The sequence below is a fragment of the Bombyx mori genome, chromosome 11 (assembly GCF_030269925.1).
Source record: "Bombyx mori chromosome 11, ASM3026992v2".
In the NCBI taxonomy this organism is placed as follows: Eukaryota; Metazoa; Arthropoda; class Insecta; order Lepidoptera; family Bombycidae; genus Bombyx; species Bombyx mori.
This window is the reverse complement of record NC_085117.1, coordinates 16,805,725-16,831,316: the sequence shown is the minus strand read 5'-3', so window position 1 is coordinate 16,831,316 and position 25,592 is coordinate 16,805,725. Positions and strand designations below refer to the sequence as shown.

Genomic DNA, 25,592 nt, shown 5'->3' with positions numbered 1-25,592 from the left:
ATTTGATAAATTTTCCTTAATGTAGTAATTTTAATGAGAACGTGATTGAATAATTTTTTATTTTTTATTTTTTTATTGCTTAGATGGGTGGACGAGCCCACCTGGTGTTAAGTGGTTACGCCTGACGTAAGTGGTTATATAATGCGCCACCCACCTTGAGATATAAGTTCTAAGGTCTCAGTATAGTTACAACGGCTGCCCCACCCTTCAAACCGAAACGCATTACTGCTTCACGGCAGAAATAAGCAGGGTGGTGATACCTACCCGTGCGGATTCACAAGAGGTCCTACCACCAGTAATTTCGATTGCAAAATGAGAGATGTAATATCGAAATGCGAGCTCTGTTGTTTTACTCATCAAAGTTATTAACTTATTGTGTGGGTATATCTTATTTCACCCCGATGGTCTGTGACGTCTACGGATGGCGATCGGAGCACATGGCGCGAAAGACCTGCCGCTACCCACTTGAGACAAGATCAAAGTTTCAGTTGTATGACGACCAGTGCGCTCTACAAACTGGAGCGTATGTATGTCCCGTTTCGTCGGAGAAATATGCGGCTCCCTGATCCTTCTACGGCTTATAAGTATGTAAGGTGTGTAAAGATGTTAGCTACCCTTTATAACTAAAACAAATCAGTTCTGATTTTACTTCGTATATTGTCAAGTGTCTGCCGTGTTGGGCGGGCTATGTACGACTGGCATAACAAGCGATGTACAACCGCGTGCTCTACTCAAACTATGTCCTTACAATCCCTACCATGCAAGTTCACAATGTGCCCTACCACCAAGATGGTTAGGCTTCTCTTGATTTTTTTTAGTCATAACCAAGTCACCGCCTACCGCCCTAGGTCCCATTTGAAGAGACATGTCATAGCGCTCAGGGAACACCGCAGAAGGAGTTCATTCCAGAGCCGGGTGGTAATATACGTGACAAAAAAGTTATCTGGAAACACATTGACCATGTTGTCTCATCCAGGTTCCAGATTGTAGAGATGAAATCTGCTGCAATATCGGGAGATGGGAAAAAGGAGACGGAGGGATAATTTCGAAAAATTCCTCAGAGCACTTCCTGTGAAAGATCCGTTAGAAAACATCAAACTTAAATTTTCTGAATAAAATGGATTCAATTCTTTACCCACTGCTCGGTCTTAGCCCCTGCTTTTGTTTGTGACTACGCTTCTGTTTGTGATTTACATTCTGTTAGCATAGTTTACTAAACACGAGCATACAATTAAATTAATGTATTCGCTGGTACCCTAAGGGACTATTCCAGTTTCTCTCGTAGGCGAGAGCTCATGGGCTCAACCTGAGATAGTTTGCTAACATTAACCCTAGCAAGAGCACCTCCGAATCTGAATCGCGGCCCACTGAGACGATCCGGCGAGAAACTCACTGGCTTAAATACGATGAAGTGACATGAAGTAAGTTAGCACACAAAAATGGATATACGAAGATTTTAGTATTATAGTTAGTAATTTTTATTAAAATGTTAGTAACATGCCATCATTAATTTAATTACCATACAAATGTAATTACGCATTAGATCTGATTTAATCTAGAGACCACAAATTTCAAAGATCGCTATTGACGTAACTTGAACATGATTACATAAATTTTATCACGTATCAATAACAGCGGTCTAATCAATTAAGGGTGTTAGTAAATTTAAATTTTACACTTTCTGATTAACGAATGTGAAAAGTTTTATATTTTTATGTTGGTTAAAATAATGTTGTAGATATATTAAAAAAAAAGGAACTATTGCCGAGCTAAGAAACGTTTGACGTAATAACAAAATTATTATTAACGTAGAAGATTTAACCGTAACCTTGACTTTAGCAAGTGGTTTCGTAAGCAACAGGAATGTAGTGTTTATGGATTTTATGTGAAGAGAGAGATCGCTTAATGAAGGTCTTCATCATACAATGCGATTCGTAAGATGTACGCGCTCTGAATTTGTACTGCTTTTGTATGAGCGCACTATCAGTGCCGAGGTGAAGCCATGAAAAAAGACTATTGTACTTTATATGTATATTATGTATTATTTGTAATTTTTTTAACAATAATAAAACTGATTCTCTAATTTGAATAATTTTTTTGATGAGTAGTGGTACGGGCAACGGTATTTTACATAATTGTGGACAAGATTATAGGGGTTCATTCTATTATTGTAAGCGAAAGGAAATGAATGAGTGAAAACCGAAAATTTTAAAGTTTAAAGCCCATCTAAGCAATAAAAAAAAGTTTTCAGGTTTCAAAAGTAGCATGATCGCGTTGTGTGAGAGAGACCGAGGAAGCTAGTAATTAATATTTTGACGAGCGTAGCCGATGAAGAGATGAGGGAATAAGACTTCAGTTTTTAATTCAACTAAAATCTTCTAATTTGCTGTTTTGATTACTTTGCCACCAGTAATTAAAATTATAATTTTGCGGGTTTGATTTACTGAAAGTGATTGAAAGCGATTTTTTCTAATCCACCTTATACATGTAAATACATATAAATATTTGATCGTAAGTTATTTTGTTAGGTATTTAACTTACTAAGCCATTCGCATGATTGCTAGCGAAAATTAACAAACTATGCTATGTCATCATCATCATCAGCCTGTATCTCTCCACTGCTGGATGTAGGCCTCTTCCATAGTCTGCCACAATGAACGATCCTCCGCCTTCCGCATCCAATCTCTCCCAGCATATCGCCGCAAGTCAGCGGTCCAACGGGCAGAGGGACGCTCAACGCTGCGCTTACCGGTACGCGGTCTCCAGTCCAGAACACGTCTGCTCCATCGGCCATCGGTTCTGCGACACGTATGTCCGGCCCATTGCCACTTCAGCGTGCTAATCTTTAGGGCTATGTCGGTTACTTTGGTTCTTTGACGGATCTCATCATTTCTGATTCGATCCATCAAAGAAACTCCGAACATACCTCTTTCCATAGCACGCCGAGCGACTTTGAACTTACGACTATGCTATGTATTAAGTACAATTTTGCGTCGCCCAAGACGTTTTTCGTGGCCTAACTCTTGAAACTGGTCACGTCTGTTATAAAACGGAGCATGGGAATCGTTTGTATTGTAATAAATACCGTTTTGAATTAATATGGCGTATTCTACGTCTGCGGAAAAGTTTTATAGGCGTTTTTATAAGACACTTGTGGCGCTACTAATGATGCCATAAATTATGTGTTACGTTTAGAAGAAGAATAGCATTTTTAATTTGTTATCTCGTAAGCAGAAATATTTATCGGGATATAAATTTGCATTACGTTTTTTTGTTTAAGAGATATTTGATATGAGTATTTTGTGTCTTGGCTATTTTATGACGATGTCGATGTTACCCAGTCATGGTATCGATTTAGGGTCAGGTGGATCGACCAGCTTCGATGGACATTAAAGAGCAACATATTAATTTTTCAATACTTTAATATCGAATCTAATAACAGTGCTAAACAATTTTCATGTAGGGTAGTGATCGAAAACCTTTTCATTAATTAAAAAGAGCCATCTTTTAAACATATGCTTTACATACATAATTACAGGTATTAAGATACATTATTACAGGAATAGTTACATAACAATTAAATACTGAATCAGTTCAGAGTCAAAGAGCCCCGGGCTGCCGTCCACTGATCTAGGGCCTCGTTTTCGCATTCCGTATTAAAATGTTATTAATTTTTTTAAAGAATTACATATAAATTAACACTAAACATGCCATAACGGGTCAAATGACCCATTTTGAACTTTTGCATTGAAAATACATGTATCATCTTATTGCTTTTGCACATTTCACTACATGACATTTTTAGGGGAAGTCCGGCCAAAGTGGACACCTTAACGTTTGATGGGCTATAGGAAGAAAACCAATAGGCATATAAATAAAAGAAAATTTAATTAAGAATCAACATTTATTAAAGTTTTTAATATAATCAACAAAAATTGCTTAATAGCAGTTCTTTAATTTTAATTGTCAATAATATTGCAACACATGCCGGTATCCACTTTGCCCCATAGGTCGGGTAAAGTGGATAAGACGATAGGGCAAAGTGAACACAAATATGTTCCGACATATTCTTGACGAGAAATAAAGCGTATTCACTTTGCCTGGCCTATCCACTATGCCCGGACTTCCCCTATGCCAATTAAATTATAGTTATTTTCCTTTTTTTGTTTTTTTTTTAGTAATACTTGTCGTATACCGTTATTTATCCGTTATGATAAAAATTGGTACCAGTACGTATTGGTATGATTAGTGTTAAATAAAAAAACTATACAAAAAAATAGCTGTCGTTAGTATTGGTGTCTATGACACAAAACTTCCAGTAGTCAGGGCTCCAGAATTAAAAACCTCACGATATGCGCCGTGTCAAGAATGACTGGTTTATTGCATCAGACCCTTAACGCGGCTGGAAAATGAAAGTTTCTTAAGGTGTTGGTCGAAACTTATCACTCTCAAACGGTTCAGGTGCAAAAAAACTTATTAATTCATCCTTTTCTGCCTTCCCGAGGCTTGCGTCTTGAGGAATTGTGATACCAACCAAAACTGCTCCTCAACTTGCGGAGACCGATTTATTATCATAGTATCAGGCTTATGGGCCACAATAGACCTGTCCGTGATAATAGATCGGTCATTATTTAACGGTCAGTCGTCTGAAAATATTTTTTTATATTTTTACTTGAAAGTTTCATTTAGCTTTTGGTTGGACATTCATGTGTTAGATTTTATAGTTCTGTCATTGTCACTTTCATTTAAATTCTTTTTCGTCGTCTCTATTCCAGTTTATTTTAATGAATAAGCTGAAATCATTGTAACTACTCGGAGACGGTTGCAATCTAGCTGGCAGTGGCTGTGGATTTTGTAGTAAAAGACAATTTTTTTAATTTTTTTATTTACTTCATATTTTTAATCCATATTAGGTACATCCATTACGTTTCATATACTATACGAGAATTAAATAAAAACAATAACTAAAATCTCGGAATAAAACAAAAGCAATAATAATAATAATCAAACAAAAGAAAAAAGAAAATAAAAATCAAAATTAACGTCAAAACTACTTTAACCTAAAGGCTGGTTTGAATCCAGAGTGCTCAACATGCACACGTGTCCAGTGTTGCATTATTGGACAATCCAGATCCATCCATATGATATATGTACTTTTATATTAGTCGTTTGTTATCGCGAATTTAACGAAATAATTTAATTTTGTGAATGTTTTTGGTAAGTTGAATGTTTTTTTTTTGTACATCTTGTGCGTGTCTAATTAATTAAAGCTTGTTTACCGTAAGTTCATGAAAGCCTCTTATCCAATTTATCCAAATGTACGAGAATGTGTGTAAATATTCTTTTCGAAAAAAATCTCGGAAAGAAAACTCTTCAATTCCAACGAATTGTATTCAATTAGCTAGATTAGATACGATCCGTGCATACATTTGACTTCAGCCTTCAAGCTGTTTCCCTTAAAGGTTGGCCGCCCAATTCTACCAGCTTGGTATTATCCAATTGAATTTTCTCCCGTTTGACTTATTAATCATTAACATTTATTGAAGTAAATAATTATGATTACAAAAAAAAAAACATAAAACAAATAACCAAAACGCATCTAAGCATTATACGCTAAACGCATATAAGAGTCTTCCCAAGACGAAGAAGGTTGGAGCAACTAGTGATTCCTGGTTATATGAAAAATAACGCTGAGTTAATAGTTCGCTTTAGATTATAGCCTCACTAATATATTAACAATAAATATGAAATAGCAAAATATGAAATAGCATTCATATTTAATAAAAAAACATGCTAGGAAAAGGCGTGAGTGAGTGCATATTAGGTTCGTTCAAATATGTATTATCATGTTATTGATGAAGCTCGTCTAACTAGATTTTACTTGAAATCTGTAAGCTGCCAAGTAAAATTATCATTGACACGTTACTAATCAATAATATCCTTTCGAAAGCTTAATTAAGTTTAAGAAATACGAATTTTGTTTTATTTTGTATGCAATTATTTCCGATGTGCAGTGATGTTTATTCTTGATTTGTTTATTGTATGCAATACGTTAAGAAGTAACAATGAAATAGTAAGGAAATGCGAGCGAGTAGTTTTAAATCATAACATACTATTGTAGCATGTTTAAGGAAAAGTGTTATGTAGTGTCCCGTGGGAACGAGGTCGAAAAGGTAGTCTCTGTCACACTCTTAACCTATAAACATACTATAAGTATCACTAAAAAAATCATATTCAATCCGTTGCTTCGTTTCTACGTGAATGAAGTACAAATAAACACACAAACAAACGTAATTAGAGACACTTTAACATTTTTAATATTCAGTATAAATGGCACAGCGAGTGTAGGCACTAATACAGACCGAAATAAAAATTAAAATCGAATCAATTGTTTTTAAATTTCATTTTGTAACGATTGTTTTTTTCGAAAATTTATTCTCGTCGACAACAAAAACCAAATCACATACTTTATAGTTTACATATGACAATGAGGAAGTCAACGATAGCTTAACGTTTAAGTTAACGCATTAGAATTCATTTTTGAAAGTGTCTCTGCTAGCCCCCGAATACGATTAGCGACTACATTTCGGTGGAGAAGTGGCTGAAGTCGCACTGACCCATTTCGGGTAAAAAGTGTTCATGTAAATGGCTCAGTTAAGTCCATTAAGGCGGCGGGTGGCCGGCGTTGTTACTTCATCGGATCCTAGTGTTGTTGACTCTGTGATTTTTGTTTGGATAATCGTATTATTATTAATTTTGATGTATGTGGACACCGTGAGGCATTTACCCGACGTCATTGCACTTTAAAATTTAAGCCATAGAGAATATTTCTTTCTAAACGTCAATATTAATGGCATTTGACGTTCTTTAAACTTTGACATAGCTTTTTTTTTATTTATTCAAACGAACAAAAAGGATTAAACAAAAGTCTTCGTTTATTCTTCACTGAGTTGTACTAATTATCGATTCAGTTTCTGACATTTCGGCAATACACTATTGCGCATTACTGTGTGAGAAATTTTTTTTTGGGACCTGGCATACGGATTTTTTAATTCAAGTTGCTTTTACTATTGAACATTTCATTGATTGATAGTTCGTATCTTCGTGTAGACATATTAAACGTTTTCAACGTGAGCTTCGCATCCATATAATATAATAGAATGTTACCCGTTTTTGTTAAAAGTATTTTTGAAAATAATAATAATAATGCCTTATGTATAACATTTTATATGACTTATTAGGTGTTTCCGCGGGATGTTTGAAATAAGATGACAGTTTTCATAATTTTGGAAAGTCTCTAATAATACTTTTGGTAAATATTATTTTACGCCGAAAAAAGAAAATTAAAAGAGTGCGCGTATCTACATAACCTTTATAAGAGTTAGTTTAGAGAATAGTTTCATTTCTAGTTTTCTTTGTTCTAGTGTCCACAGAGGGAACAAAAGAAGACGTTTGTATAGGTCACACGTAGGTTGCATTAATCTTAACATTTAACAAGAAAAATAAAATACATGAACCTTATATTACATCGGGCAAACATTCGTGTTTGTCGATTTGTTTGCTCTTTGTCTGGGTGTTTATTATCTATATATGTATTTATTTAAAAAACGCATATATATATTTTTTTATTGCTTAGAGGGGTGGTAAGTTCACAGCCCACCTGGTGTTGAGTGGTTACTGGAGCCCATAGACATCTAGAATGTAAATGCGCCACCCACCTTGAGATATAAGTTCTATGATCTCAGTATAGTTACAACGGCTGCCCCACCCTTCAAACCGAAACGCATTACTGATTCACGGCAGAAATAGGCAGAGTGGTGGTACCTACCCGTGCGGACTTACAAGAGGTCCTACCACCAGTAAGTATTTATTTAAAAAACGCACATAAGTACCTTTTTCAGTCTAGCCATAACACAGGGAATGCTAAATTGGGGCCGAATGACCGTGCGTGATTTGTTATCTATTCAAATAAATCGTTTTAATAGTCCGTCCTAGAAATTTTTGGTAATCCTAGTCGTAAAAGCTTCTTGGCGCCGAATCAGGAGCTGAGATTTGATAACTAACGGTTTAAAAGGTCGGGTAGCATTGAAGATATAAATTAATATGAAATATTGAATGACCGCCGCTTATCTAGGGTTACGATACTTATAATTATTATTAAATTAATCGAGCAGGAGAAAGAGGGGTGGGTTTCGGAATCTATACGGGAATGAGGCGTTGGCTCCTGGCCTTTTCATTTTTCATTATTATTATATATTTTTTTAATTGACTTACTTTTTCGTTTATTGTCAATATCTTTACTTATTTAAAAAAAAATTTGAGAAAAAACAAAAAAAAAGCCCGCTGAGTTTGTTTCGCCGGTTCTTCTCAGGACTGTGGCTTTTTTTGGAACCGGTGGTAGAGTTATCATTGTTATTTATATTTTGACATTCAACAAGTGTGTTATACTGACATCTAAGTTGAAATAAATGATTTTGAATTTGAATTTGAATTTTATTGACGCTTTCCTACTACTCTTTCCGATTTCTAAAACGCCATTACGTTTACGAGTCACTGCCGGACACAACTGTCTCCGAAGTTTCGTTATAATGGCCAGTCCTGCGCTCCATTCATTTAGAAAATTTCTGGAAACTTCAACAGGTCGTCGGTTCGGAGATCAGCCTAGTCACGAGACGTCTTCTGTTGCAAACAATGTGTAACAGTACAAAGCTATTAATATAATCACTATGACATGTCCTTCTTTAAAATTTACGGCCGTCTGGTATAGTGGTAAGTGACATGGTCACTACACAAGGGGGTCGCGGGTTCGAATCCCGCCAAGGGAGGATATTAGTATGATAAATATAAATGTCTTTTCAGGGTTATGGATGTATATTAAATATAAGTATGTGTATAATAAAAATCTTACATTTATTTTCGTTATCTGGTACCTGTGACACAAGTTCTTTACGAACTTGGCAGGGGACCAGTTAACGTGGCGTGATTGTTAGTAAATATTTATTTATTTATATATTCTTCAAACGAGGCTTCTGGAGAGTATTAAACGGTAAGGACAATAAAAAATGTTTTTTTTTTGTGGTTCATTGGGAGAACGAACTTACACTTATATAACGGCTGTTTCACCCTTCAACGTGGAATGCATGATGGTTTTTGAAATAAGCATAGTGGTATAATCTACCATGAGAATTTACAATATGCTCTTCTGATTGCATTCACGCAAATTTATAAATGTTATGTGTCTTATCACAGTATGTGTTAGGGAAATTATTTATTGAAAATACAGTTTAGATCTATATATTAAAGGCACTACATTTTTAAAAACTCTCACAGAGAAAAACGAGACAAAGGGCGCAGGAGCCATACAGCTTTGATGTTATTTGCTTAAGCACTATGGTACTCTTTGATTATAGCAGTTGTTACCTACCTATTGACTGTGTTTTTTATTAGGAAAATTGGTACAAGGCTGCCTGATTCGAATACCGGAACAGTCGCATGATAAGAGTATACTGGGCGAGTTATTCTTGAAAATCACGACACTTGCAATCTCTTGAATAAAAAAGACATTTTTGAGTAAATTTGAAAACTATAAAACACTATAATTTTAAGGAAAAATCATACTTCGATTCCCGACTAGCACGATAAGGGACAAAGAAAAAGAAGAAAGAAAAAACCACCAAAATAAACTCTAGGTTTGTAGATGATAGTAGTTATTATTATAAAACACGGTCGCTGTCCGCGAATATAAACCGGCTATACGATTCGTTCGTTTGTATGTGGTCTTATAGTTTACATCGCTCGAGTGCACCGCCGGTGAAACGGAATGAGAACGCTTCGAAAATCCAATATATATACATATATGTAGAAATATATATGTAATATTTATGTGGGAAGATCGGTATTTGTTGGCGACAGCGGCGTCGCCTCATAATTATAGAATAAGTTGAATAGAATTTATAATAGATTTATATAGATACGTACATAGACATAGAGTTATAACAAATAGATAAATTATATAGAGTGCATATAGATAGATAAGGATATAGATAATGTGCACATATATTTTACTAAGAATAGAACGTAAGTTGCTTTGTAATAAATAGTATACACTTTTGCTTTATTATTCCCGATAGTTTTAAGATTAGCATATTAACTTAAATGAACACGCGCCCGGCCCGCGTCCCGAAACGATGTAACAAACAGCATTTATCTGTGTTCAGGACCGGGTATTTTGTTTATACGGGCGCGTCATATAGATTAAGCATAGAATAAGTTATATGTATCGATAGGGATTACAACATAGAATAGTTAAGTATAAGGCATTAGTATATACATTTATTAAATAAATAGATATAACGAATAAACCGAGCCGATCATAGTGAAAATGATCTCGACGAGAGACGTATTTTACACGAGATCTCTGTAGGGTAACATTCCGAGGTAGTTAAGCGACCCTGCGACGTTGTCAGGTACCTGCCGACCTACCGACTGACCCTCGACCGACTACCTGCCAACCGCCGGCCGCCGACCCTCCGAATGAAGATTACAAAAAAAACGCACGAGTAAAGACATCAGCGCCTCGAAGATATTTATTGAAGACTTGAAGACCATTGAATAGATCGTCGGTTATTGAATTCGGTTGTATTGACAGATCGGTCGGCTCGGTTTACGTTAATTAGTAAAGTTTTGAGTTTTAATTTCGAGTGAGCTTGTACGATATCGTACACCTCAGGACCCTACATCGACTGCTTCAGATCGACACGAATAATCGCCACGAGACGGGCATCCGGCGTCTTATAGGATTTCAAGAAATCTTATAAGATTCATAAACCCGTCCAACCTGGGTTGGCGTCACTCGCCTTATCGACACGGGTGACGTGCTGCGTACCCAACAGCTGGTCCTTCGAGCCGGATACAGCGATTATTCAACGATGCCGATCACCAGGAGCAACAAGGGATCATCGAGGGAACAGCCACTCGAACCTGCGGTTCAAGAATCCAGTCCGGAGGCAACAGAAGCGACGTCGTACGAAACATACGAGAGCTCCGCGACCGGTACGACCCAGAACAAAAAACTTGAAGAGGCAACGACGCGGACACGTGGTAAAAATAGACCCGCGTCGAAGAAATCGCTACGACGTAAGGAACTGGCAGCGAGAGCGGAGCTGGCGGAAAAAGAATTGATAGAAGCACAAGCAGCCACCATAGCCGCCAGACTCCGCCTGCAATTGATTCAGGCCGAAAGCGAAGACGACGATGATTCCATTATAGAAGAGCCAAAGGACCGGGAGGACCAGGTCAGGGCCTGGGTCCAGACGTCGGCGGGCAGTATGGACAAAGAGCCCGCAGGCGAGCACATTGAGAACCACCCCGTCAGCAAGGCCAACATGGAAGATTGCAGCAACAGGGACCTGGCTAAGGCGATAGTGGAAGCGGTGAGGAGCGCAACGACCAAGGAGCTGCCACCACAACCCGACTACATGCACCAGTTGCCGACGTTCGAAGGCGACTGCAGGGAGTGGGTGGCCTTCAAGGCTGTCTACGAGGATACCGCTCCACTCTTCTCAAGCGCTCAAAACATGGCGCGGCTGAGAAGAGCGCTGAAAGGACAAGCCAGGGAAGGAGTTCGCAGCCAGCTGTACTCCGAGAGCACACCGGAGGAAGTAATGGAATCACTGCGGCGGTGCTATGGAAGGGCGGACGCTTTAGTCTTAGCGGAGCTAGACCGCATACGAAGACTTCCGACTATAAGCGACTCCGCCTACGACATTTGCTCACTGGCGAGCAATGTTAACAATACCGTCGCAGCGATCAGGGGACTGCGGAAACCCCAATATTTGATGTCGCCCGAACTGCTGAAGAGCATCGTCGACAAGATGCCGACCATCCTAAGGTTCCGGTGGTATGACCACATTATCGATAAAACTGAAGGAGACCCGGACCTCAACACGATGTGCGGCTTCCTGAACAAGATGGCGGACCGGTGCGGGCCACACGCTGTGGCTGAAGTAGCAACGAAAAGACAACCATCGAGGCGACAGGCGACGCACGCCACAACCGACTGCACCGAGCGCGCAACTTCGGACAGAGTAATAATATACAAGCCGGCGTGCCCGCAATGCAAGGATGGACACCCGCTGTATGATTGTCCGAGTTACAAGGGCGCTTCAGTGCAGGAACGATGGAGAATGGCAAAGGAGTCGCGCCTATGTTACAAGTGCCTCGACGGTAAGCACCGGAAGCAATCGTGTCAACGACCGCCATGTCGCACGTGCAAGCGCTGGCACCACCACTCGCTACACAACGAGAAGCCGGAGACAGAGCCAGCAGAGAACAGGGAAATCGCGAACAACGTGCGACTTCCCATCAACTGCACACAGATCAGCAGGGCGTACTTGAAGATGGTGCCCGTTGAAGTGTACGGGCCATCGGGATCGACGACGGTGCTGGCCCTGCTGGACGAAGGCTCCACTGTAACTCTCCTGGACTCGAGCGTGGCGAAGCAGATCGGCCTGAAGGGACCCAAGGAGACGCTCCGCCTCGAGACCGTGGGCGGGAAGACCCTGACAAAGAAGGACTCGATGAAGCTTAACATTCGAGTTCGAGGGCTTCACCAGCGGCAGAAGAGGACAATCGTCGGAGCGCGCACCATGGATGACATGAGCCTTGCACCCCAGCGACTAAAGAGGGAGACCATCGAAGGCTACGCGCACCTGAAGAGCCTGGCGGACCAGTTATGTTACGATGAACGATCCCCCAAGCTATTGATCGGGCAGGACAACTGGGGACTCATCGCCGCCAGAAGGACGCGCAGGGGCAGGAGGAACCAGCCGGTAGCCTCATTCACCCAATTGGGATGGGTGCTACACGGCCTCGACAACAGCAATGCAAAAGAGGTCAACTTCCTCACCTGCGACCATGTATCGATGCGCGAAGAGGCCTTGGACAGACAAGTGAAGGAGCACTTCACGATAGAGTCGCACCCAAGTGTCCGAGCATGGATATGGAGGCGAAGGCGTTTGACATCTTGGAGAAGGAGGACGACAGAGGTTGGAGACGCGATGACGGCCGCTTCGAAGCTCGGACCTACAATCCCTGTTCGAAGCGTTGTTGCGGTTCCGGAAAAGGCTCGTCGTGGTTGTCGCGGACATCAAGGAGAGGTTCCTGCAGATAAGGATCAGGGACGTGGACCGCGACAGCCCAAGATTCCTCTATAGAGAAGATCGACGCGAGGCCGCTCCAAAAGAGTATAGAATGACGTCGGTCATATTCGGAGCGGCCTGTTCATCGAGCGCGGCGCTGTTCATTAGAAATAAGAATGCCAAAGATTACAGACATCGATATCCAGAAGCCGCGCGGGCAATAAAAAGCGCTGCATTCTGGTGAGCCTCGCAGGCGGTGTGACCCCAGGAGACATAAAGCTGGGGTCGAAGGAAGAAAAGACCCCGGGCCTGCGGTGGTTCTACGAGTCGGACGAGATGGGATTCCAGACACATCCACGAGACCCAAAGGATATAGAAGCACGAACCCCGACCAAACGAGAAGAGCATTTGGCGGAGCGGGATCGACTGGGACGACGTCATCCTGGAAAAGGACGAGGTGGCGTGGAAACCTTCGCATGCTACAAGGCCTCCGAATAGCAAGGTGCTTCTCTTGCTGCAGCACTGAGGGGGAGCTGCACACGTTCACCGACGCCAGCGAGAAGGCCTACGCGTGTGCAGTCTATTGGCGTCAGAAGACAGACGAGAGCACCTACCGCGTCACGCTTCTAGCAGGGAAAGCCAGGGTGACCCCACTGAGACCAGTCTCCATCCCAAGGCTGGAGCTGCAAGCTGCGCTGCTGGGGACAAGGATGGCGCAGGCGATAGCGGACGAATTGGACATCGCAGTCGGTGTAAGGACGTACTGGACTGACTCCAGTACAGTCCTGACATGGATAAAGACCGACCTACGCACATTCAAACCTTTCGTCGCGCACCGACTCGCCGAGATAGAAGAGTCAACGAAGCCCCAAGAATGGCGATGGGTGCCTGGCTCGCAAAACCCAGCAGACGACGCAACTAGAGAGGCGCCGGCGGATTTCGACCACACGCATCGGTGGTTTAATGGACCCGAGTTCCTGTCGTGGGATGAATCGCGCTGGCCCAAGCCGCGAACCTTCAAGCAAGAACCGTCTGGAGAAGAGAAAGAGGCCTACCTGGTCGCCACGGCGAGGACCGCTGACGCTCGACCCACGCCCGATCCGCACAGATTCTCGAGCTGGGTCAAGTTATTGAGAGCAACAGCCAGGGTCCTCCAATTTATCGAGCTGTGTCGACCCCGGAAGGAGAGCGCCTGCGTGTCCAGACAATCAAAGCAGCAAGATCCCACGTGGAGGACGACACGAACGAAGCAACCCCGATCCACATGGAAGTTAAGGACCCCGGAAGCACCTACAGAAGCATGGCTGCCGCTTGATCCGCCCCACTTGAAGAAGGCGGAGAAGATCCTACTGAGAAGCAGCCAAGGAGAGAGCTTCGGTGAAAAAGATCCCGAACGTCACCCCAAGTTGCGACGGCTCGACGTCGTGATGGAAGATGGCTTGTTGCGCCTGCGCGGACGTATCGACGCAGCGCAATACATAGATGCAGGCTGCAAGCGACCGATCGTGCTGGACGGGAAGCACGTGATAGCGAGATTATTGATCAAACACTATCACGAGGCGTTCCAGCATGGTAACCACGCAACGGTGATGAACGAGGTGCGGCAGCGCTACTGGATCCTAGGTCTAAGATCGATCATTCGAGCGACGGCCGTCCGATGCCAGTGGTGCAAGGTCTATCGGAGTACACCACGACTACCGCCCACCGGAGACCTGCCGATAGAGCGGCTACGACATGGAGAGCCGCCGTTCACCTGTGCTGCCGTCGATTACTTCGGGCCCATGACGGTGACTGTAGGACGACGTCACGAGAAGAGGTGGGGTGTGCTGTTCACATGCCTCACCACGAGAGCAGTCCACATGGAGCTAGAAGCGTCACTGACGGCAGACTCAATGCTGTTAGCGCTGCGCAGGATGGCCGCCCGACGAGGAATGCCCAAAGTCATTTACAGCGACAATGGGACTAACTTCGTCGGCGCTAACAAGGAGCTCAAGCAGGTAATCGAGAATGCAAGGGAAGCAGACGTCGTGTCACGGGCCGCTCAGATGAACATAAAATGGAAGTTCATCCCGCCAGGAGCGCCGAACATGGGAGGCGCATGGGAACGTTTGGTGCGGTCCGTGAAGACCGCGCTGGCGGTCACACTGAAGGAAAGACACCCGAGGGAAGAAGTTCTGCACACTCTTCTGTTGGAGGCGGAGCACGTCGTCAACTCGCGACCGCTCGTCGCCAGGGAAGAGAGTTGAGAGTCAGAAGCACTCACGCCGAACCACTTTCTCATAGGGAGGTCCTGCGGAGCTCCGAGCATCGGCGACTACAGAGACGAAGACCTGACCGGTAAAAGGACATGGAGAGTGGCGCAGCGTATGGCAGACCACTTCTGGAGTAGGTGGGTCAAGGAATACCTGCCTACGCTGCTGCCCAGGAAGATCGACGGGAGAGCAGCTGGCGAGGACTTGCAGTGTGGGGATACCGTCCTCATAGTGGACTCCACGCTGCCACGCAACACATGGCCGCACGGGCAAGTTGTCCACACCTACCCAGGCCCCGACAACCGTGTACGAACCGTCGACGTCAGAACGAGCGGCGGTCTGCTTAAGAGACCTGCCTCCAAGATGATCCTGCTGGTGCCTGCAACGAGCGACGAGCCCCGCCCATAGAGTCGCCACTACAAGGAGTCGGTGCTACGCACGAGGGGGAGGATGTTGGCGACAGCGGCGTCGCCTCATAATTATAGAATAAGTTGAATAGAATTTATAATAGATTTATATAGATACGTACATAGACATAGAGTTATAACAAATAGATAAATTATATAGAGTGCATATAGATAGATAAGGATATAGATAATGTGCACATATATTTTACTAAGAATAGAACGTAAGTTGCTTTGTAATAAATAGTATACACTTTTGCTTTATTATTCCCGATAGTTTTAAGATTAGCATATTAACTTAAATGAACACGCGCCCGGCCCGCGTCCCGAAACGATGTAACAAACAGCATTTATCTGTGTTCAGGACCGGGTATTTTGTTTATACGGGCGCGTCATATAGATTAAGCATAGAATAAGTTATATGTATCGATAGGGATTACAACATAGAATAGTTAAGTATAAGGCATTAGTATATACATTTATTAAATAAATAGATATAACGAATAAACCGAGCCGATCATAGTGAAAATGATCTCGACGAGAGACGTATTTTACACGAGATCTCTGTAGGGTAACATTCCGAGGTAGTTAAGCGACCCTGCGACGTTGTCAGGTACCTGCCGACCTACCGACTGACCCTCGACCGACTACCTGCCAACCGCCGGCCGCCGACCCTCCGAATGAAGATTACAAAAAAAACGCACGAGTAAAGACATCAGCGCCTCGAAGATATTTATTGAAGACTTGAAGACCATTGAAAAGATCGTCGGTTATTGAATTCGGTTGTATTGACAGATCGGTCGGCTCGGTTTACGTTAATTAGTAAAGTTTTGAGTTTTAATTTCGAGTGAGCTTGTACGATATCGTACACCTCAGGACCCTACATCGACTGCTTCAGATCGACACGAATAATCGCCACGAGACGGGCATCCGGCGTCTTATAGGATTTCAAGAAATCTTATAAGATTCATAAACCCGTCCAACCTGGGTTGGCGTCACTCGCCTTATCGACACGGGTGACGTGCTGCGTACCCAACAGTATTTTTTCATTAAAGAGCGGACGGTTTTTTTTTTTTTTTTTATTGCTCTTGTAGGCAGACGAGCATACGGCCCACCTGATGGTGAGTGGTTACTGTCGCCCATGGACTTCAGCAATGCCAGGGGCAGAGCCAAGCCGCTGCCTATCGCTTAATACTCTCCACAAGCCTCTTTTAAAGAAGGACATGTCATAGCGCTCGGGAAACACCGTGGAGGGGAGCTCATTCTATAGCCGGATGGTGCGTGGCAAAAAAGACCTCTGGAAACACACTGTCGATGACCGCATTGGCTCCAGGTAGTATGGATGAACTCTACTCCGGTGGCGGGCGGTGCGATGGTAAAAACGAGATGCCGGTATCATCTCGAACAATTCCTCAGAGCACTCCCCATGGAACATTCGGTACAAAATACAGAGGGAACCGAAGTCCCTCCGCAGACCCAAAGGTTAGCATGGTATGGACGTGTGATGCGTAGAGAGGAAATGCATGTGACTAGGAGATGTGTGGAAATGGTAGTGCAAGGTAGAGGGGGAAGAGGTCGAACCGTCCGATTAGTCTCCTCCCAACGATAGGAAAAATTTACGAACGGCTCCTTAGGAAACGCCTCTGGGATTTTGTTACCGCGAACAAAATTCTCATAGACGAACAGTTCGGATTCCGCTCTAAACACTCGTGCGTACAACAAGTGCACCGCCTCACGGAGCACATCCTGATAGGACTAAATAGGCGTAAACAAATCCCGACCGGCGCCCTCTTCTTCGACATCGCGAAGGCGTTCGACAAAGTCTGGCACAACGGTTTAATTTACAAACTGTACAACATGGGAGTGCCAGACAGACTCGTGCTCATCATACGAGACTTCTTGTCGAACCGTTCGTTTCGATATCGAGTAGAGGGAACTCGTTCTCGTCCCCGTCAACTGACTGCCGGAGTCCCGCAAGGCTCCGCGCTCTCCCCGTTATTATTTAGTTTGTATATCAATGATATACCCCGGTCTCCGGAGACCCATCTAGCGCTCTTCGCCGATGACACGGCTATCTACTACTCGTGTAGGAAGATGTCGCTGCTTCATCGGCGACTCCAGATCGCAGTAGCCACCATGGGACAGTGGTTCCGGAAGTGGCGCATCGACATCAACCCCACGAAAAGCACAGCGGTGCTCTTCAAAAGGGGTCGCCCTCCGAATACCACTTCGAGCATCCCACTCCCTAATAGGCGCGCAAACACCTCCGCCGTTAGCCCCGTCACTCTCTTTGGCCAGCCCATACCGTGGGCCTCGCAGGTCAAATACCTAGGCGACACCCTCGACAGAGGGATGACATTCCGTCCCCATATTAAAACGGTACGCGATCGTGCCGCCTTCATATTAGGACGTCTCTACCCTATGCTTTGCAAGCGAAGCAAACTGTCCCTCCGTAATAAGGTAACTCTCTACAAAACTTGCATACGCCCCGTTATGACGTATGCAAGCGTAGTGTTCGCTCACGCAGCCCGCACCCACTTGAAGCCCCTTCAGGTTATTCAATCCCGATTCTGCAGGATAGCCGTCGGAGCGCCATGGTTCCTGAGGAACGTGGATCTCCACGATGACCTGGAGCTTGACTCTGTCAGTAAGTATCTACAGTCGGCATCGCTGCGCCATTTTGAGAAGGCGGCACGACATGAGAACCCTCTCATCGTAGCCGCTGGAAATTACATACCCGACCCAGTAGACCGAATGGTAAACCGTCGACGTCGCCCAAAGCACGTCATTACGGATCCTCCTGATCCATTAACGGTGCTCTTAGGCACCACAAGCACCGGTCACCGTCCTCGTCGAACCCGTCGCTTGCGACGAAGGGCTCGACGAGCGAACTAACCCATAGACACAGCCCACTGAGTTTCTCGCCGGATCTTCTCAGTGGGTCGCGTTTCCGATCCGGTGGTAGATTCTGCGAAGCACTGCTCTTGCTAGGGTCAGTGTTAGCAACTCTCCGGTTGAGCCCCGCGAGCTCACCTACAAACGTTAGGGTGAAGCTGAAATAGCCTCTCAAGGCTATCAGCATAGGTAGGAAAAAAAAAAAAAAAAAAAAAAAAGAAGAGGTCGACCGAAGAAGACATGGATGGAGTGTGTGAATGACGATATGAAAGAGAGAGGAGTGAGTGTTGAGATGACGGCTGATAGAAGAGAATGGAATAGAAAAATTAGCTATGTGGACCCCACCTAGTAGGATAAGATGGACACAAAGGTCGGTGTTTTTTAGTTCGCACTGGCACATTAGATTTATTTTTATAGAAAATGAATGTCAATATCACTTATCGACTGCGATGTTCAAGTACCAATATAACATATTTTTAAATTTTTGTTTGTTTGTCTGTTTGTCTGTCTGTGTCTGTTTGTTCCGGTTAATCTCTGGAACGGCTGGACCGATTTTGACGGGACTTTCACTGATAGGTAACTGATGATATAAGGAGTAACTTAGGCTACTTTTTTTAGACTAGCTTCGCCACGCGGCGTCACCCGCGGTACGGTAAAAACCGCGGGTAACATCGCAGGACTCAGCTAGTATAATATAATATGGTACAAAAGTGATTTAGCCCAAAATGCAAGTTACGACATTTTAATTTTTTTCTTTCAGTGTCATGTTTATTTATTCCAATGCATTTACAAAAGTAATTTCTCTGTTTAATCTCGCTTTTATTATTGTCATTACACTGTTACCGACGCTTCGAATAATTTACAGTTTTTGTGGTCACCGTTAAGCCGCGTTCGCCATTGAGACCACGGAAATTGTAATAAATAAGAACAAATCACGCACGGTCATCCGTCCTCAAAACAGGATTCCTTATGATAAGAGTACCGGAGACTAACATATATACTTATATAAGTTTAAATATAAACATATGCTAATAATAAACACACAAACAAAGAGCAAACAAATCTGCTCATCACACGATTGTATGCCCCATGTGGAAATCGAACTTACGACCCTCGACACAAACTCAAGGCCGCTAACTACTACACCACCGAATCACTCAGTGTAAAACAATGAAGTAATATAATCTATATATTAATACGTGAAGGAAAACTTTGTATGCCTTTTTACGAAAATTGGGCGGACGGAGGAGTATGAAATTCCACACTTATAGAGAATATAGAGAAGCAGTGCACAATGATAATTTTTTTTTTAAATAATGCATAAAAGATACATTAAATCAATAAAGAAAACGTTACACATACAACCATGTATTTTTCTATAGTGTAGTCTTGGCGAAATTTGTGATTATAGAAGTATAAATAGTCTTTGAAAATAGAATCATAATAGTGTACAAACTTATAATTTCAATTAATCATAGTCGAATTTCGACTACCGTGCGACCACTAGTTACAATAAAAACGCGAGCTTATACCGTAAAAGTAGCTTTAATTATGTCTAAGTCTCGAGAATACCGAAGAAATTTCGAGAATAAGGTTTAGGAGACAAACAGTGCGTGCAACAGATATCTGTTGCTTTAACATGCATGCCAAGCTTTGATGATTGAACTTATCACTTTTATGTTTAGCTCGAAAAGCTCATTTTGATGCAGTGTCGTTATGATTGGCTCTTATTCTTGCATCCAATCTTGAGTCAAAGGAGAAGGGGTACATTGTTTTCGCGTATTCTGTTGTCGTAACGGGAAGCGTGTTCACGAATGCTCAAGGTTGCATGTTAAGCACTAATCGAAGCCCATGCAAGGCGTTTTAGAACTGACCTCGAATACAAAGACTGTGAGCAGTAGCATCAAGAAACCTTTTTTTTATTTAATCATGTTTATTTAACACGCAATGTATCCTAATTAAAATCAATTGCCGCAAGAGGTCAATGATCTCGTAAAAACACACTTCTCACAAAATAAGATCTAATTAAAACATAATGCAGTGGTTTAATTCCTTTATTGGTCACACGAAGCGATTCCAATACATCCGTAAACAATGACGTCATGAATGACGCCTCTAATATGAGTATTGATGTAGTCTCAATTGCGTTGGAATAATGGCTATACAAGACTTCGACTGGAACGCATGATTAGTTCGCGAAGTTCCCAGCATGCCATGAGGCTCGACTTGCCAGCGCGAGCCTATAAAAATCCTTATAAGTCAATATCGTTTTGAAAAACATTCCACATTCCATTTATTTTCAATTAGGAATTAAGCCTCGTCATTACTTGCTTCCGTAAACGGAATACAACATGAAATTTGAGAGAATTTGAAATTGTTCCGTCTTAATCATTTACAAAACATTAACCCTTTACTGAAATGGACGCATCGTTTAAGCATCTCTCATTCATCAAACAAAATGTGACTCTAAAGACTTCAATAAAGTTTATTTTCTTTAATGAACACTTAACCGGGCCAGCTGTGAGAATTCTCGCTTGGATACATTATTCAGAGGCGAAATTATCGGATAATTCTGAACACAGCTGGTATCCCATAGCTCGTAGGCAGTGTCTGTGCGACGACTCGCGTAGTCGGACGCGTGCTACGTCGTAGCGCTACGGGGTAGCGTAGCTACGAAAATTGAAAATTGTGGTTTTTATATTGTGTTATTATTGTGTTGTATAGGCACGGTGTTAATGAGAAGTTATTTATTAAAAAAAAAAACTTTTATTGTAAGCAACAAAGGTTTTCTGCTCAGTTTATTCATAAAATAGAAATCATTAAATAAGATTTTTTTCATAACGGAACTTTTGAAATGCGCTATTAAAACAAACAAAAAAAACTACTAATGATATTTGTCAAAAATGCTTAGTGAAAAATTCATAATATAGCTTTTATACGACCGTTCTTAGAGCGAATAATTTACATATTGAATGCTAAAACAGCACGCCAAATATATATATATTGCAAACTTTAGAATTTTACATAAATATGTACGTGTGGCGAAAATTTAATGAAACCTCAACGACCTTTTTGTCGAAAAAAAAAAAGAAAAACAAGTCACGTTTCATATTATAGGGCTCTCTTTGTAATCCGATTATATTTCAGGCACATTCAAACTCACCTTCATCAGTCTTCAATGATGAACGTATTACGAACCTTTTGCCTGTTTATTAAATTAAAAAAAGAGTTTTTTTTTTTTTTGTGATGCCAACGTTTAGGTATTTTGCGCCTTTGACATTTCAAAATTGTGCCGAAAACCGTCAATGATGCTATAAAAAAAAGAAACTATAATCTTTTACGTTTCATTCCACACAGAACGAACTAAAGGTTTCTTTTTTAATACGCTTTTATTAGCTTCAGACGTATGTATATTTGTAACGGAATCTTTGAACATGATTTTGACCCCCTTCAAAACGTCGGATTAATTCGAAATTTTGTATACTTATTAGGGACCGATGACAATTCAATATTAAAAAAAAATACAAAAAATTATTGAAAAAATTGAAATTCAACTAAAAAATGAAAAATAAATAATAGCTTAAAAAATAACAAAATACGCTTTTTTTACAATATAATAATTTTTTCTTACACTATTTTTAATTCAAATTTATTAAAATTTATTTTCAATTTTTTAGTTGGATTTTCTATAAAAGCGTATTTTGTTAGTTTTTTTTAAATTACTATTTATTTTATCTTCGCGTTAAGAAGATCCCGGATGTCAAATAGATACGTTAGCAGTGTGTTACCAATCTTTAACTGTTACCAGTGCTTATTTTAAGCAGCACACTCGTCTCCCAGTGGGAGTTAATTAAAAATGAAAGACCCACATATCGTACTACAGATATACAATATCTATATGAAACAAAGTTGTTATCCGCGTTTGTCTGTTTTATTTATAGCTTCGTAACTTTTGTGGGTATCCGAATATGGTTTTTGTCGTCAATTAGGAAATTTTAAGGCAGAGATTTGAGGAGTCTGATGGTTTTTCATGGTTAGTGAGTAGACAGGTTTTTTTATGCGATTTGAATCATCTTTTTAATATATTTTATGATATTGTTGCCAATAGAAGGATCTACTGTTTATGACTAAAAAAACTTGAGTTTTTTTATAATTATAAATTAGGCCTATAGCTTAAACTTTGAGAAGTACCGATATAGCTAGTATCATCGTAGATTAGATTGCGTCGATTCCGATCCGGTAGTAGATTCATTCGCGAAGCAGCTGCTCTTGAGCTGTTAGGTCTTCTTCGGAGGCGCTCGGGTAGCTGTTAGCAAATCCCACCCCTCCTGGCTGAGCCTTTGCTCGCCCACCTGTCCTGGTAAAACTGGAAAGGCCTCCGGGCCAACAGTAATCCTTCAATCATAAAAAAAAAAAATTAGATTGCGCACTTCATTAACTAGAAAAAGTGTTAAAAACTACATTAAAAATGTTCTAGTGTGTTTTAAAAAAGGAACATTTTATGCCCATTATTAGGGTTACTTTTATTTTTAGACATTATTTCTTTTCTGTAAATCTTACCTGGAAAACAGAATAAAATATTACACACTATGATATGATGCTACATACGTCGGGAAAAAAAGAAATAGAGAGAAATTCATTCGCAAATACACATAAAAAAGTGATTTTGGTAAATAAAAAATAAGGATATCTTTGTCAAAGGACAGATGTTTTGTCAGTAAAAGTTAGTATCGAAACAGCGAAATGATATCGTAACAGAAAACCTGAGAAGCCTTACAAAAAGCCTATAAATAAACTGAAATCACAAAGTAAGCAAAGATATTTGGGAGCGGTCTCCAGGACTGAATTTGGATACGTCAAGATACACTAGTAAAAAAATACATTTATTTTCATTTTTAATCAATAAGAATCAATGTAATAAAAAAATACAATCCCGTGTGAATCTCGTTGAATAAAAGTACCAAAAAAAGAAAGTTAGGTAGTAAGTAAAGAAGACCAATAGAGCTTAAAAGAAGATAATGACCGATATGATACTGAAGTCGTCGTGGTCTGACGGATAAGACGTCCGGTGCGTTCGTGTTGAGTGATGCACCGGTGTTCGAATCTCAGGCGGGTACCAATTTTTCTAATGAAATACGTACTTAACAATTGTTCACGATTGACTTCCACGGTGAAGGAATAACAGCGTGTAATAAAAATGAAACCCGCGAAATTATAATTTGCGTAATTACTGGTGGTAGGACCTCTTGTGAGTCCGCGCGGGTAGGTACCACCACCCTGCCTATTTCTGCCGTGAAGCAGTAATGCGTTTCGGTTTGAAGGGTGGGGTAGCCGTTGTAACTATACTTGAGACCTTAGAACTTATATCTCAAGGTGGGTGCCGCATTTACGTTGTAGATGTCTATGGGCTCCAGTAACCACTTAACACCAGGTGGGCTGTGAGCTCGTCCACCTATCTAAGCAATAAAATATATATATATTGTTCATATTTGATCTATGGAATCGCTTCGTGTGACCAATACAGGAATTAGACGAATACATTATGTTTTAATTAGATCTTAGTTTGTGAGAACTGTGTTTTAACGAGATCATTGGCCTGATGCGTCAATTCATTTTAATTAGGATACATTGCGCGCTAAATAAACATGATTAAATAAAAATAAAATAAAAATACGTGTGGCACTGGGGGATATATATATAACTACTATCTATAATATCGATTTTAAAACTTAAATTAGTTCAAAAATAAATGCCGTATGAAATCTGAATACGGTCCAGTTTTACACTTATATAAAAAGAGAGCTAGATAAAAAGGTCTGTAAATTTTCTCGTCTGTCCTTGAAAGAAACTGCTACCTTTTATGCTATTATAGAAAAATCCTTCTAAAGAATTCATGTAATACGTGTTTTGAAAGAATACGATTGAGGTATCAGTTGGATTTTTTAATACGCTTTTATTAGAGTCAGACGTATGTATGTTAGTATGTATATACCGGAATCTTTGAAACTTTGGAAACTCGAAATTTGGCATACTTATTAATTAATATTAAAAAAAAAACTGCTTACACTATTTTTAATTAAAATCTATTAAAATTTATTTTCTATTTTTTAGTTGGATTTTCTATAAAAGCGTTTTTTTTTAATTTTTTAAACTATTATTTATTTTTTAGTTGAATTTCAATTTTTATATTTTTTATTTATGTTTTACGTTCTGGTAATAATTAAAAAAAGGAAAGCTTCGTTCACGGAACTTTTTTCTAGATCTAGATGAAGCGAATTGAATGGTTCTTTTTTACTTATTACTGATTTAAAAACTGCTGCTTCTCGTGTGGTTTCATTTCAATTTTCTCACGATATAACCGGTTATTATGTTATAACGGGTGTCTCAGAATGTTTTTCGTTTTTAAATGTTAAATAAAAAACAACAATATTTATTAAAACTCGTTTTATTTAATGTTAAATTAAAGAGCTGTTCTTGAAGTTTATTTATGAAAAACAACCGTTTGCAAATGCGGACCACCGTTCACTTGTTCACACTTATTTAACCTGGAGCTAAAATTTTCAATCTCTCGCTGGAGCATCGCTCTTGGAATAAGAGTTGATTTCTTCCGTGATTCTTTGATTCAAAACATTCAGGTTGGGTGGCAATGGATTGTAAACTTTACTTTTTAGGTGGTCCCATAGGAACAAATCAGCAGTCGTTAAATCAAGACTCCTTGGTGGCCAGTTGATGTCTCTTCGGCGACTTATTACTCTTCCAGGGAATAAACCTTGAAGAGCAGCTAATGAGTAATTTGTAATATGAAAAGTGGCTCCATCTTGCTAGAAAAAGGTGTTGCGGTTGTAGCCATACTGGTTTTGTATTTCTGTAGCCCAAAAAATCCGTATAATATGGCAGTAACG

At 40.9% G+C, this 25,592-nt stretch overlaps 1 protein-coding gene across 1 annotated transcript; it reads left to right on the top strand.

The window, feature by feature from the left end:
• The first annotated feature begins 13,251 nt into the window (after window positions 1-13,251).
• On the top strand, window positions 13,252-15,799 carry LOC119629079 (uncharacterized). The gene is made up of 3 exons (XM_038013681.1): window positions 13,252-13,379; window positions 13,660-15,380; window positions 15,423-15,799. The coding sequence occupies exons 1-3, from the start codon at window positions 13,252-13,254 to the stop codon at window positions 15,797-15,799; spliced, it is 2,226 nt and encodes a 741-aa protein (XP_037869609.1).
• Window positions 15,800-25,592: the final 9,793 nt, after the last annotated feature.

Excerpts from the sequence above, each read along its gene's own strand:
- LOC119629079 (XM_038013681.1), top strand. The coding sequence starts at position 13,252 with ATGACGTCGGTCATATTCGGAGCGGCCTGTTCATCGAGCGCGGCGCTG. Across the intron at positions 13,380-13,659 it reads ATAAAAAGCGCTGCATTCTG|CACTGAGGGGGAGCTGCACA; the intron begins GTGAGCCTCGCA and ends CTCTTGCTGCAG. Across the intron at positions 15,381-15,422 it reads GCTCGTCGCCAGGGAAGAGA|GGAGGTCCTGCGGAGCTCCG; the intron begins GTTGAGAGTCAG and ends ACTTTCTCATAG.